The sequence below is a fragment of the Seriola aureovittata genome, chromosome 5 (assembly GCF_021018895.1).
Source record: "Seriola aureovittata isolate HTS-2021-v1 ecotype China chromosome 5, ASM2101889v1, whole genome shotgun sequence".
Classification (NCBI taxonomy): Eukaryota; Metazoa; Chordata; class Actinopteri; order Carangiformes; family Carangidae; genus Seriola; species Seriola aureovittata.
Genome location: NC_079368.1, coordinates 29,929,856 through 29,944,962, shown reverse-complemented (window position 1 = coordinate 29,944,962; position 15,107 = coordinate 29,929,856). Strand labels below are relative to the sequence as shown.

Here is a 15,107-nt window from a genome sequence, read left to right as displayed (position 1 = left end):
TTTGTGCCTTACTATACTATGACTATTTTTTTGACTTTTTATGCCTTACTATACTATGACTTTTTTTGACTTTTTTGCCTTACTATACTATGACTATTTTTTTGACTTTTTATGCCTTACTATACTATGACTTTTTTTGCCCTACTATGCTATGTCGTTTTTATGACTTTTCATGCCTTACTATACTATGATTTTTTGGGGGGTTTTTCTGCCTTCCTATACTATGACTTTTTTTTGCCTTACTATACTATGACTTTTTTTTTTTACTTTTTTTGCCTTACTATACTATGACTTTTTTTTTTTACTTTTTTTGCCTTACTATACTATGACTTTTTTGCCTTACTATACTATGACTTTTTTTTTTTTTTTTTTTGCCTTACTATACTATGACTATTTTTTGCCTTACTATACTATGACTTTTTTTGCCTTACTATACTATGACTTTTTTTTTAAATTTTTTTGCCTTACTATACTATTACTATTTTTTGCCTTACTATACTAAGACTTTTTTTTGCCTTACTATACTAAGACTTTTTTTTGCCTTACTATACTATGACTTTTTGTGCCTTACTATACTATGACTTTTTTTGACTTTTTTGCCTTACTATACTATGACTATTTTTTTGACTTTTTATGCCTTACTATACTATGACTTTTTTTGCCCTACTATGCTATGTCGTTTTTATGACTTTTCATGCCTTACTATACTATGATTTTTTGGGGGGTTTTTCTGCCTTCCTATACTATGACTTTTTTTTTGCCTTACTATACTATGACTATTTTTTTACTTTTTATGCCTTATTATACTATGACTATTTTTTTGACTTTTTATGCCTTATTATACTATGACTATTTATGCCCTACTATACTATGACTTTTTTTGCCTTACTATACTATGACTTTTTTTTTGCCTTACTATACTATGACTTTTTTTTTAACTTTTTTTGCCTTACTATACTATCACTATTTTTTTGACTTTTTATGCCTTGCTATACTATGATTTTTTGGGGGGTTTTTATGCCTTACTATACTATGACTTCTTTTTGCCTTACTATACTATGACTATTTCTTTACTTTTTATGCCTTATTATACTATGACTATTTATGCCCTACTATACTATGACTTTTTTTGCCTTACTATACTATGACTTTTTTTGACTTTTTTTGCCTTACTATACTATAACTTATTTTTGACTTTTTATGCCTTACTATACTATGACGTTTTTATGACTTTTTATGCCTTACTATACTATGACTTTTTATACCTTACTATACTATGACTTTTTTTGCCTTACTATACTGTGACTATTTTTTGCCTTACTATACTATGACTTTTTTTTTACTTTTTTTGCCTTACTATACTATGACTATTTTTTTTTTTACTTTTTATGCCTTACTATACTATGACTTTTTTTTTTTTACTTTTTTTGCCTTACTATACTGTGACTTTTTTTTTGCCTTACTATACTATGACTTTTTTTTTTACTTTTTTTGCCTACTATACTATGACTTTTTCTTGCCATACTATACTATGACTTTTTTTTTTTAACTTTTTTTGCCTTACTATACTGTGACTTTTTTTGCCTTACTATACTATGACTTTTTTTTTATACTTTTTTTTTGCCTTACTATACTGTGACTTTTTTTGCCTTACTATACTATGACTTTTTTTTTTACTTTTTTTGCCTTACTATACTATGACTTTTTTTTTTACTTTTTTTGCCTTACTATACTATGACTTTTTTTTTTACTTTTTTTGCCTTACTATACTATGACTTTTTTTTTTTTACTTTTTTTGCCTTACTATACTATGACTTTTTTTGCCTTACTATACTATGACTTTTTTTTTTTTTTTTTTTTGCCTTACTATACTATGACTTTTTTTGCCTTACTATACTATGACTTTTTTTTTTTTTTTTTGCCTTACTATACTATGACTATTTTTTGCCTTACTATACTATGACTTTTTTTGCCTTACTATACTATGACTTTTTTTTTTAATTTTTTTGCCTTACTATACTATTACTATTTTTTGCCTTACTATACTAAGACTTTTTTTTTGCCTTACTATACTAAGACTTTTTTTTTGCCTTACTATACTATGACTTTTTGTGCCTTACTATACTATGACTATTTTTTTGACTTTTTATGCCTTACTATACTATGACTTTTTTTGACTTTTTTGCCTTACTATACTATGACTATTTTTTTGACTTTTTATGCCTTACTATACTATGACTTTTTTTGCCCTACTATGCTATGTCGTTTTTATGACTTTTCATGCCTTACTATACTATGATTTTTTGGGGGGTTTTTCTGCCTTCCTATACTATGACTTTTTTTTTGCCTTACTATACTATGACTTTTTTTTTTTACTTTTTTTGCCTTACTATACTATGACTTTTTTTTTTTACTTTTTTTGCCTTACTATACTATGACTTTTTGCCTTACTATACTATGACTTTTTTTTTTTTTTTTTTTGCCTTACTATACTATGACTATTTTTTGCCTTACTATACTATGACTTTTTTTGCCTTACTATACTATGACTTTTTTTTTAAATTTTTTTGCCTTACTATACTATTACTATTTTTTGCCTTACTATACTAAGACTTTTTTTTTGCCTTACTATACTAAGACTTTTTTTTTGCCTTACTATAATATGTCGTTTTTATGTCTCACTATACTATGATTTTTTGACTTTTTTTGCCTTACTATACTATGACTATTTTTTTGACTTTTTATGCCTTACTATACTATGACTTTTTTTGCCCTACTATGCTATGTCGTTTTTATGACTTTTCATGCCTTACTATACTATGATTTTTTGGGGGGTTTTTCTGCCTTCCTATACTATGACTTTTTTTTTGCCTTACTATACTATGACTATTTTTTTACTTTTTATGCCTTATTATACTATGACTATTTTTTTGACTTTTTATGCCTTATTATACTATGACTATTTATGCCCTACTATACTATGACTTTTTTTGCCTTACTATACTATGACTTTTTTTTTGCCTTACTATACTATGACGTTTTTTTTATTTTTTTGCCTTACTATACTATCACTATTTTTTTGACTTTTTATGCCTTGCTATACTATGATTTTTTGGGGGGTTTTTATGCCTTACTATACTATGACTTCTTTTTGCCTTACTATACTATGACTATTTCTTTACTTTTTATGCCTTATTATACTATGACTATTTATGCCCTACTATACTATGACTTTTTTTTGCCTTACTATACTATGACTATTTTTTTGACTTTTTTTGCCTTACTATACTATAATTTATTTTTGACTTTTTATGCCTTACTATACTATGACGTTTTTATGCCTTATTATACTATGACTTTTTATGCCTTACTATACTGTGACTTTTTTTTGCCTTACTATACTATGACTTTTTTTGCCTTACTATACTATGACTTTTTTTTTTAATTTTTTTGCCTTACTATACTATTACTATTTTTTGCCTTACTATACTAAGACTTTTTTTTTGCCTTACTATACTAAGACTTTTTTTTTGCCTTACTATACTATGACTTTTTGTGCCTTACTATACTATGACTATTTTTTTGACTTTTTATGCCTTACTATACTATGACTTTTTTTGACTTTTTTGCCTTACTATACTATGACTATTTTTTTGACTTTTTTTGCCTTACTATACTATGACTTTTTTTGCCCTACTATGCTATGTCGTTTTTATGACTTTTCATGCCTTACTATACTATGATTTTTTGGGGGGTTTTTCTGCCTTCCTATACTATGACTTTTTTTTTGCCTTACTATACTATGACTTTTTTTTTTTTAACTTTTTTTGCCTTACTATACTATGACTTTTTTTTTTTTTACTTTTTTTGCCTTACTATAATGTGACTTTTTTTGCCTTACTATACTATGACTTTTTTTTTTTTTTTTTTTGCCTTACTATACTATGACTATTTTTTGCCTTACTATACTATTACTATTTTTTGCCTTACTATACTATGACTTTTTTTTTTAAATTTTTTTGCCTTACTATACTATTACTATTTTTTGCCTTACTATACTAAGACTTTTTTTTTGCCTTACTATACTAAGACTTTTTTTTTGCCTTACTATACTATGACTTTTTTTGCCTTACTATACTATGATTTTTTTTGACTTTTTTTGCCTTACTATACTATGACTATTTTTTTTGACTTTTTATGCCTTACTATACTATGACGTTTTTATGCCTTACTATACTATGTCGTTTTTATGACTTTTCATGCCTTACTATACTATGATTTTTTGGGGGGTTTTTCTGCCTTCCTATACTATGACTTTTTTTTTGCCTTACTATACTATGACTATTTTTTTACTTTTTATGCCTTATTATACTATGACTATTTTTTTGACTTTTTATGCCTTATTATACTATGACTATTTATGCCCTACTATACTATGACTTTTTTTGCCTTACTATACTATGACTTTTTTTTTGCCTTACTATACTATGACTTTTTTTTTAACTTTTTTTGCCTTACTATACTATCACTATTTTTTTGACTTTTTATGCCTTGCTATACTATGATTTTTTGGGGGGTTTTTATGCCTTACTATACTATGATTTTTTTTGCCTTACTATACTATGACTATTTCTTTACTTTTTATGCCTTATTATACTATGACTATTTATGCCCTACTATACTATGACTTTTTTTTGCCTTACTATACTATGACTATTTTTTTGACTTTTTTTGCCTTACTATACTATAATTTATTTTTGACTTTTTATGCCTTACTATACTATGACGTTTTTATGCCTTATTATACTATGACTTTTTATGCCTTACTATACTGTAACTTATTTTTCACTTTTTATGCCTTATTATACTATGACTATTTATGCCCTACTATACTATGACTTTTTATACCTTACTATACTATGACTTTTTTTGCCTTACTATACTGTGACTTTTTTTTGCCTTACTATACTATGACTTTTTTTGCCTTACTATACTATGACTTTTTTTTACTTTTTTGCCTTACTATACTATGACTATTTTTTTTTACTTTTTATGCCTTACTATACTATGACTTTTTTTTTTTACTTTTTTTGCCTTACTATACTATGACTTTTTTTTTTTACTTTTTTTGCCTTACTATACTGTGACTTTTTCTTGCCTTACTATACTATGACTTTTTTTTTTACTTTTTTTGCCTTACTATACTGTGACTTTTTCTTGCCATACTATACTATGACTTTTTTTTTTAACTTTTTTTGCCTTACTATACTGTGACTTTTTTTTGCCTTACTATACTATGACTTTTTTTTTATACTTTTTTTGCCTTACTATACTGTGACTTTTTTTTGCCTTACTATACTATGACTTTTTTTTTTACTTTTTTTGCCTTACTATACTATGACTTTTTTTTTTTACTTTTTTTGCCTTACTATACTATGACTTTTTTTTTTTACTTTTTTTGCCTTACTATACTATGACTTTTTGCCTTACTATACTATGACTTTTTTTTTTTTTTTTTTTTGCCTTACTATACTATGACTATTTTTTGCCTTACTATACTATGACTTTTTTTGCCTTACTATACTATGACTTTTTTTTTAAATTTTTTTGCCTTACTATACTATTACTATTTTTTGCCTTACTATACTAAGACTTTTTTTTTGCCTTACTATACTAAGACTTTTTTTTTGCCTTACTATACTATGACTTTTTGTGCCTTACTATACTATGACTTTTTTTGACTTTTTTGCCTTACTATACTATGACTATTTTTTTGACTTTTTATGCCTTACTATACTATGACTTTTTTTGCCCTACTATGCTATGTCGTTTTTATGACTTTTCATGCCTTACTATACTATGATTTTTTGGGGGGTTTTTCTGCCTTCCTATACTATGACTTTTTTTTTGCCTTACTATACTATGACTATTTTTTTACTTTTTATGCCTTATTATACTATGACTATTTTTTTGACTTTTTATGCCTTATTATACTATGACTATTTATGCCCTACTATACTATGACTTTTTTTGCCTTACTATACTATGACTTTTTTTTTAACTTTTTTTGCCTTACTATACTATCACTATTTTTTTGACTTTTTATGCCTTGCTATACTATGATTTTTTGGGGGGTTTTTATGCCTTACTATACTATGACTTCTTTTTGCCTTACTATACTATGACTATTTCTTTACTTTTTATGCCTTATTATACTATGACTATTTATGCCCTACTATACTACGACGTTTTTATGACTTTTTATGCCTTACTATACTTCGACGTTTTTATGACTTTTTATGCCTTACTATACTATGCGTTTTTATGACTTTTTTTTGCCTTACTATACTATGACGTTTTTATGACTTGTTTTGCCTGACAATACTATGACTTTTTGTTTTAGTTTTTATGCCTTTCTATACTATTAGCTTTTATGCCTTACTATACTATAACGTTTTTATGACTTTTTATGCCTTACTATAATATGTCGTTTTTATGTCTCACTATACTATGATATTTTTTTGACTCATTATGCCTGACATTTCTTTGACTTTTTATTCTGTAATATACTATGACGTTTTTTTTATTTTTCATGCCTTTCTATACTATGATATTTTTAATCTTCATTATGCTTTACTATATAATGTTGTTTTTATGCCTGTCACGGCCTCCAAACCAAGGCTCAAAAGGGATTGGAGGCTTTAACATATGCAAGAAGGAGACCAGACAAGAATAACGTTTCAACCAATCTTTATTGAAATAATCCCCAAAATATTCTCAGTTTACCAACATAAAAACCATGGGAAACAAAAGGACAGGAGACTCCGGCCAAAATAAACAAAAGAAGGTAAAATACTGGGCCAATCACGCAGTGGGCCTTCGCTCCCAGCGCCCCCCTACTAAACTACCCAAACCCAACATAACCTAAAACAAAAGACGAATAACATGACTACTGGTAATCTCCAGCCCAAATTAATATAAACTAAAATAACAAAACCCCACCACACCTAAATGTGCGTGGAGGAACAAGCCCAGCTTGGAGAAGGAAGAAAGGGCAAAGAACCCTCACTGCAGGTACAGTTGTCTGTGTGTGTGTCTCCTTTCCCGTCTCTGTACTCTCCGCTTCTCTTATCCCCTCCCTCTGTCCCTAATGCTTATTGCACCCAGGTGTGCACCAGGCAGAGGGAACTGGGAGAAAAGAGTAGCAGCAAGAGAGGACAGGACACCACACATACAGGGTGAACGTGACAATGCCTTACCATACTATGTTTTTTTTTACTTTTTTTGCCCTACTATACTATGTCGTTTTTATGACTTTTCATTCCTTACTATACTATGATTTTTTGGGGGGTTTTTATGCCTTACTACACTATGACTATTTTTTTGACTTTTTATGCCTTATTATACTATGACTATTTATGCCCTACTATACTATGACTTTTTTAAAACTTTTTTTGCCTTACTATACTATGACTTTTTTTAAACTTTTTTTGACTTACTATACTATGACTATTTTTTTGACTTTTTTTGCCTTACTATACTGTGACTTTTTTTGCCTTACTATACTATGACTATTTTTTTGACTTTTTTTGCCTTACTATACTGTGACTTTTTTTTGCCTTACTATACTATGACTATTTTTTTTACTTTTTATGCCTTACTATACTATGACTTTTTTTTTAACTTTTTTTGCCTTCCTATACTATGACTTTTTTTTTGCCTTACTATACTATGACTATTTTTTTGACTTTTTTTGCCTTACTGTACTATGACTATTTTTTTTGACTTTTTATGCCTTATTATACTATGACTATTTATGCCCTACTATACTATGACTTTTTTTTGCCTTACTGTACTATGACTTTTTTTGCCTTACTATACTATGACTTTTTTTGACTTTTTTGCCTTACTATACTATGACTATTTTTTTGACTTTTTTTGCCTTACTATACTATGACTATTTTTTTGACTTACTATACTATGACTTTTTTTGCCTTACTATACTATGACTTTTTTTTTACTTTTTTTGCCTTCCTATACTATGACTTTTTTTTTACTTTTTTTGCCTTCCTATACTATGACTATTTTTCTGACTTTTTTTTGCCTTACTATACTATGACTTTTTTTTGCCTTACTATACTATGACTTTTTTTTTACTTTTTTTAGCCTTACTATACTATGACTTTTTTTGCCTTACTATACTATGACTTTTTTTTACTTTTTTTGCCCTACTATACTATGACTATTTTTTTGACTTTTTATGCCTTATTATACTATTACTATTTATGCCCTACTATACTATGATTTTTTTGCCTTACTATACTGTGACTTTTTTTTGCCTTACTATACTATGACTATTTTTTGCCTTGCTATACTATGACTTTTTTTGACTTTTTTGCCTTACTATAGTATGACTATTTTTTTGACTTTTTATGCCTTACTATACTATGACTTTTTTTGCCTTCCTATACTGTGACTTTTTTTTGCCTTACTATACTATGACTATTTTTTGCCTTACTATACTATGACTTTTTTTGACTTTTTTGCCTTACTATACTATGACTATTTTTTTGACTTTTTTTGCCTTACTATACTGTGACTTTTTTTGCCTTACTATACTATGACTTTTTTTGCCTTACTATACTGTGACTTTTTTTGCCTTACTATACTATGACTTTTTTGCCTTACTATACTATGACTTTTTTTTTTACTTTTTTTGCCTTACTATACTATGACTTTTTTTTTTACTGTTTTTGCCTTACTATACTATGGACTATTTATTTTACTTTTTATGCCTTATTATACTATGACTATTTATGCCCTACTATACCTTGACTTTTTTTTGCCTTACTATACTATGACTTTTTTTGCCTTACTATACTGTGACTTTTTTTTTTAACTTTTTTTGCCTTACTATACTATGACTATTTATGCCCTACTATACTATGACTTTTTTTTGCCTTACTGTACTATGACTTTTTTTGCCTTACTATACTATGACTTTTTTTGACTTTTTTGCCTTACTATACTATGACTATTTTTTTGACTTTTTTTGCCTTACTATACTATGACTTTTTTTGACTTACTATACTATGGACTTTTTTTGCCTTACTATACTATGGACTTTTTTTTTACTTTTTTTGCCTTCCTATACTATGACCTTTTTTTTTACTTTTTATGCCATACTATACTATGACTTTTTTCTGACTTTTTTTGCCTTACTATACTATGACTTTTTTTGCCTTACTATACTATGACTTTTTTTTTACTTTTTTTAGCCTTACTATACTATGACTTTTTTTGCCTTACTATACTATGACTTTTTTTTACTTTTTTTGCCCTACTATACTATGACTATTTTTTTGACTTTTTATGCCTTATTATACTATTACTATTTATGCCCTACTATACTATGACTTTTTTTGCCTTACTATACTGTGACTTTTATTTTGCCTTACTATACTATGACTATTTTTTGCCTTGCTATACTATGACTTTTTTTGACTTTTTTGCCTTACTATAGTATGACTATTTTTTTGACTTTTTATGCCTTACTATACTATGACTTTTTTTGCCTTCCTATACTGTGACTTTTTTTTGCCTTACTATACTATGACTATTTTTTGCCTTACTATACTATGACTTTTTTTGACTTTTTTGCCTTACTATACTATGACTATTTTTTTGACTTTTTTTGCCTTACTATACTGTGACTTTTTTTGCCTTACTATACTATGACTTTTTTTGCCTTACTATACTGTGACTTTTTTTGCCTTACTATACTATGACTTTTTTGCCTTACTATACTGTGACTTTTTTTTGCCTTACTATACTATGACTTTTTTTTTTACTTTTTTTGCCTTACTATACTATGACTATTTATTTTACTTTTTATGCCTTATTATACTATGACTATTTATGCCCTACTATACCTTGACTTTTTTTTGCCTTACTATACTATGACTTTTTTTGCCTTACTATACTGTGACTTTTTTTTTTACTTTTTTTGCCTTACTATACTATGACTATTTTTTTGACTTACTATACTATGACTTTTTTTGCCTTACTATACTATGACTTTTTTTTACTTTTTATGCCTTATTATACTATGACTATTTATGCCCTACTATACTATGCCCTTTTTTGCCTTACTATACTATGACTTTTTTAAAACTTTTTTTGCCTTACTATACTGTGACTTTTTTTTGCCTTACTATACTATGACTATTTTTTTGCCTTACTATACTATGACTTTTTTTTGCCTTACTATACTATGACTTTTTTTTTTACTTTTTTTCCTTACTATACTATGACTATTTTTTTGACTTTTTTTGCCTTACTATACTATGACTATTTTTTTACTTTTTTTACTATGACTTTTTGTGACTTTTTTGCCTTACTATACTATGACTATTTTTAACTTTTTATGCCTTACTATACTATGACTTTTTTTGCCTTACTATAATGTGACTTTTTTTTTGCCTTACTATACTATGACTATTTTTTGCCTTACTATACTATGACTTTTTTTGACTTTTTTGCCTTACTATACTATGACTATTTTTTGGACTTTTTATGCCTTACTATACTATGACTTTTTTGCCTTACTATACTGTGACTTTTTTTTTTAACTTTTTTTGCCTTACTACTATGACTATTTTTTTTACTTTTCATGCCTTACTATACTATGACTTTTTTTGCCTTACTATACTATGACTTTTTTTTTGCCTTACTATACTATGACTTTTTTTATTACTTTTTGTGCCTTACTATACTATGACTATTTTTTGACTTACTATACTATGACTTTTTTTTGCCTTACTATACTATGACTTTTTTTTTTAACTTTTTTTAGCCTTACTATACTATGACTTTTTTTTGCCTTACTGTACTATGACTTTTTTTGCCTTACTATACTATGACTTTTTTTGACTTTTTTGCCTTATTATAGTATGACTATTTTTTGCCTTACTATACTGTGACTTTTTTTTGCCTTACTATACTATGACTTTTTTTAAACTCTTTTTACTATGACTTTTTTGCCTTACTATACTATGACTATTTTTTAGACTTTTTATGCCTTACTATACTATGACTTTTTTTGCCTTACTATAATGTGACTTTTTTTTTGCCTTACTATACTATGACTATTTTTTGCCTTACTATACTATGACTTTTTTTGACTTTTTTGCCTTACTATACTATGACTATTTTTTGGACTTTTTATGCCTTACTATACTATGACTTTTTTGCCTTACTATACTGTGACTTTTTTTTTTTACTTTTTTTGCCTTACTACTATGACTATTTTTTTTACTTTTCATGCCTTACTATACTATGACTTTTTTTGCCTTACTATACTATGACTTTTTTTTTGCCTTACTATACTATGACTTTTTTTAGCCTTACTATACTATGACTTTTTTTTTAACTTTTTTTAGCCTTACTATACTATGACTTTTTTTTGCCTTACTGTACTATGACTTTTTTTGCCTTACTATACTATGACTTTTTTTGACTTTTTTGCCTTATTATAGTATGACTATTTTTTGCCTTACTATACTGTGACTTTTTTTTGCCTTACTATACTATGACTTTTTTTAAACTTTTTTTACTATGACTTTTTTGCCTTACTATACTATGACTATTTTTTAGACTTTTTATGCCTTACTATACTATGACTTACTTTTTTTGCCTTACTACAATGACTATTTTTTTTACTTTTTTTGCCTTACTATACTATGACTTTTTTTTTGCCTTACTATACTATGACTTTTTTTTTGCCTTACTATACTATGACTTTTTTTATTACTTTTTGTGCCTTACTATACTATGACTATTTTTTGACTTACTATACTATGACTTTTTTTTTTACTTTTAGCCTTACTATACTATGACTTTTTTTTGCCTTACTGTACTATGACTTTTTTTGCCTTACTATACTATGACTTTTTTTGACTTTTTTGCCTTACTATACTGTGACTTTTTTTTGCCTTACTATACTATGACTTTTTTTTAACTTTTTTTACTATGACTTTTTTTGCCTTACTATACTATGACTATTTTTTAGACTTTTTATGCCTTACTATACTATGACTTTTTTTCCCTTACTATACTGTGACTTTTTTTAAACTTTTTTCCCTTACTATACTATGACAATTTTTTTGACTTACTATACTATGACTTTTTTTGCCTTACTGTACTATGACTTTTTTTTCACTTTTTATGCCTTACTATACTATGACTTTTTTATACTTTTTATGCCTTACTATAGTATGAATTTTTTTTGCCTTACTATACTATGACTTTTTTTTGCCTTACTATACTATGACTATTTTTTTGACTTACTATACTATGACTATTTTTTTGACTTTTTTTGCCTTACTATACTATGACTTTTTTTTTTGCCTTACTATACTATGACTTTTTTTATTACTTTTTGTGCCTTACTATACTATGACTATTTTTTGACTTACTATACTATGACTTTTTTTTTTACTTTTTTTTGCCTTACTATACTATGACTATTTTTTGCCTTACTATACTTTTTTTTGCCTTACTATACTATGACTATTTTTTTGACTTTTTTTGTCTTACTATACTATGACTATTTATTTTACTTTTTATGCCTTATTATACTATGACCATTTATGCCCTATTATACCTTGACTTTTTTTTGCCTTACTATACTATGACTTTTTTTGCCTTACTATACTATGACCTTTTTTGCCTTACTATACTATGACTTTTTTTGCCTTACTATACTGTGACGTTTTTTTAAACTTTTTTTACCTTACTATACTATGACTTTTTTTTCACTTTTTATGCCTTACTATACTATAACTTTTTATGCCTTACTATACTATAACTTATTTTTGACTTATGTCTTACTATACTATGACGTTTTTATGACTTTTTATGCCCTACTATAATGACTTTTTTTTCACTTTTTATACCTTAATATGCTATGACTTTTTATGCCTTGCCATATTATGACCTTTTTTTTTAGCTTTTTATGCCTTATGCCTATGATTTTATTTTTACTTTTTATACCTTACTATACTATGATTTTTTTTTTGTTTTTTATGCCTTACTATTCTGACTTTTTTTTTAACTTTTTATGCCTTACTATATTATGATGTTTTTTTTTTTACTTTTTATGCCTTACTATACTATGATTTTTTTTTTGTTTTTTATGCCTTACTATACTATAATTTTTTTTACTTTTTATGCCTTACTATATTATAATTTCTTTGTTTTTTATGCTTTACTATACTATAATTTTTTTTACTTTTTATGCCTTACAATATTATAATTTTTTTTTTGTTTTTTATGCCTTACTATACTATTTTTTTTTTACTTTTTATGCCTTACTATACTATGACGTTTTGATTGGTTTTAATATCATGCTATACTATGTCAGTTTTAATGATTTACTATACTATGAAGTTATATAACTTACTATGACTGTGAATCACATGAATCGTGTTAATATTAAACATCAACATCATTTCCTGTTTGTGTTGTAGAGAGCGCTGAGCTGCTGTCTCTTCTCAGCGAACGTGTGGAGGAGAAGGAGAAAGAACTGCAGACTCTGGAACAGGTACAAGACACACACTCAAACGAATGCAAGTGCACACAGCCTGTCCTCTGAACTGTGTGACTCTGTCCTGTAGCAACTGAGTGAGTCCGGTCAGCAGCAGCAGCAGAAAGCAGAAGGACTGAAGGCGCTGGAGGTGAAGATTCAACACAAACAGGTTCTTTAATCATCACTGCACACGTGTTAGCTGAATCAGAATCAGGAGAAGCTTGTCTTGTCATTGTCCTGTGTCCACCGATGTGTCTGCAGCCTCCTGTGTCAATAAAGGTTGAACAGAAAAATGAATTAACAGCAATTGATTTCAGCTCGACTGCAGGCTGCACTCACTGCTCCTCTCTCTCTCTCTCTCAGGCGCTGTGTGATGAGCTGGACGATGTTAAAGCTACAGTGTGTCAGTTGAAGGACAGGGGGCGCCACCTGACTGAACAACAGCTGCAGCTCAACCACCTCCGTCAGTCAGCGCTGAAGTCAATGACTCATTTAGCTTCTCTGCTTTCTGTCCAACATGAGCTCTGACCCTCCTTCCTGTTTGATTTTCTCTGGTCAGGTGAGGAGGTGTTAGAGAGAGAGAAGCAGCTGCTCCACAAGGAGGAGGCGCTAAAACATCAGAGGGCAGGCCTACAGGTGAGAGAGGAGGGGCTACTTCAGACAGAGGAGGAGCTACAAAAGAAATATGAGGAGCTTCGTGTGAAAGAGGAAGAAATACACAAGAGACAGGAGGTGAAGCAACTGATCACTGTTAAAAAAATAATATATAACAAGTTATTTTTTATAATAATTCAAGTCAATCAACTTGAGATTAATCTGATTATTTTCATGATTAATTGATTAAGTCATTGAGTATGTGAACTCAGAGATTCAGTTTCTGTGACAAAAAAGAAGCAGGAACCAGAGTGTGTCAGTTTATTCTGGTGTGTGTGTGTGTGTGTGTGTGTGTGTGTGTGTGTGTGTGTGTGTGTGTGTGTGTACGCGCACACGTGTGCAGGAGGATCACAGCAGGGACGTGTTGTCAGAGGAGGATGAGTCTTTCTACCTGTCTACAGCTGGTCTGAGATCAGCCTTCAGTACTGAGGTGAGTCCTGATGGAAATAAACACACATCAGTCAATCAATCAATCAAACTTTATGATTGACGTCCATACCACGCAACAAAATAAAAAAAAGTAAAACCATTTGAGACAGAACATGAGAAATGAAAATCGTGAAAAACCAACAAAGATTTTAAAATAATAAAAAAATTAATAAAATCAAATAGAAACAGATAAAATACAAATTCACGAATACAATAAAAAAACAATTGTGTGTGTGTGTGTGTTCAGGAGGAGAGGTGGAGGTCTGAGTTGCAGAGAGAAAAACTGAAACAACAAGAAGATCGACTGAAGGTAGCAACAATATTTTATTATTCATTTACATTAATTATTTTACTTGATTTTCAATAATGAAAATAATCATTAGTTTCAGTCAGACACTTTTCTCTGATGAACTACAACTGTTTTTATCCAATACTA

General features: G+C 28.3%; 1 protein-coding gene and 1 long non-coding RNA gene across 2 annotated transcripts in view; one reads left to right on the top strand and one right to left on the bottom strand.

Annotated features, from left to right (window-relative positions):
- The window catches only part of cntrl (centriolin), a 52,151-nt gene that overhangs the window by 36,046 nt on the left and 998 nt on the right, over positions 1-15,107 (top strand). The window contains exons 26-31 of the mRNA XM_056375871.1: positions 13,530-13,603; positions 13,677-13,757; positions 13,952-14,051; positions 14,148-14,320; positions 14,586-14,672; positions 14,919-14,981. Of these exons, the coding sequence (XP_056231846.1) occupies positions 13,530-13,603; positions 13,677-13,757; positions 13,952-14,051; positions 14,148-14,320; positions 14,586-14,672; positions 14,919-14,981 (578 nt within the window). The remainder of the gene's footprint in view (positions 1-13,529; positions 13,604-13,676; positions 13,758-13,951; positions 14,052-14,147; positions 14,321-14,585; positions 14,673-14,918; positions 14,982-15,107) is intronic.
- On the bottom strand, positions 9,761-13,523 carry LOC130169405 (uncharacterized). The gene is made up of 2 exons (XR_008827832.1): positions 12,036-13,523; positions 9,761-11,958 (listed from the first exon to the last, which is right to left on the bottom strand). It is a non-coding gene; the product is annotated as an uncharacterized LOC130169405 (long non-coding RNA).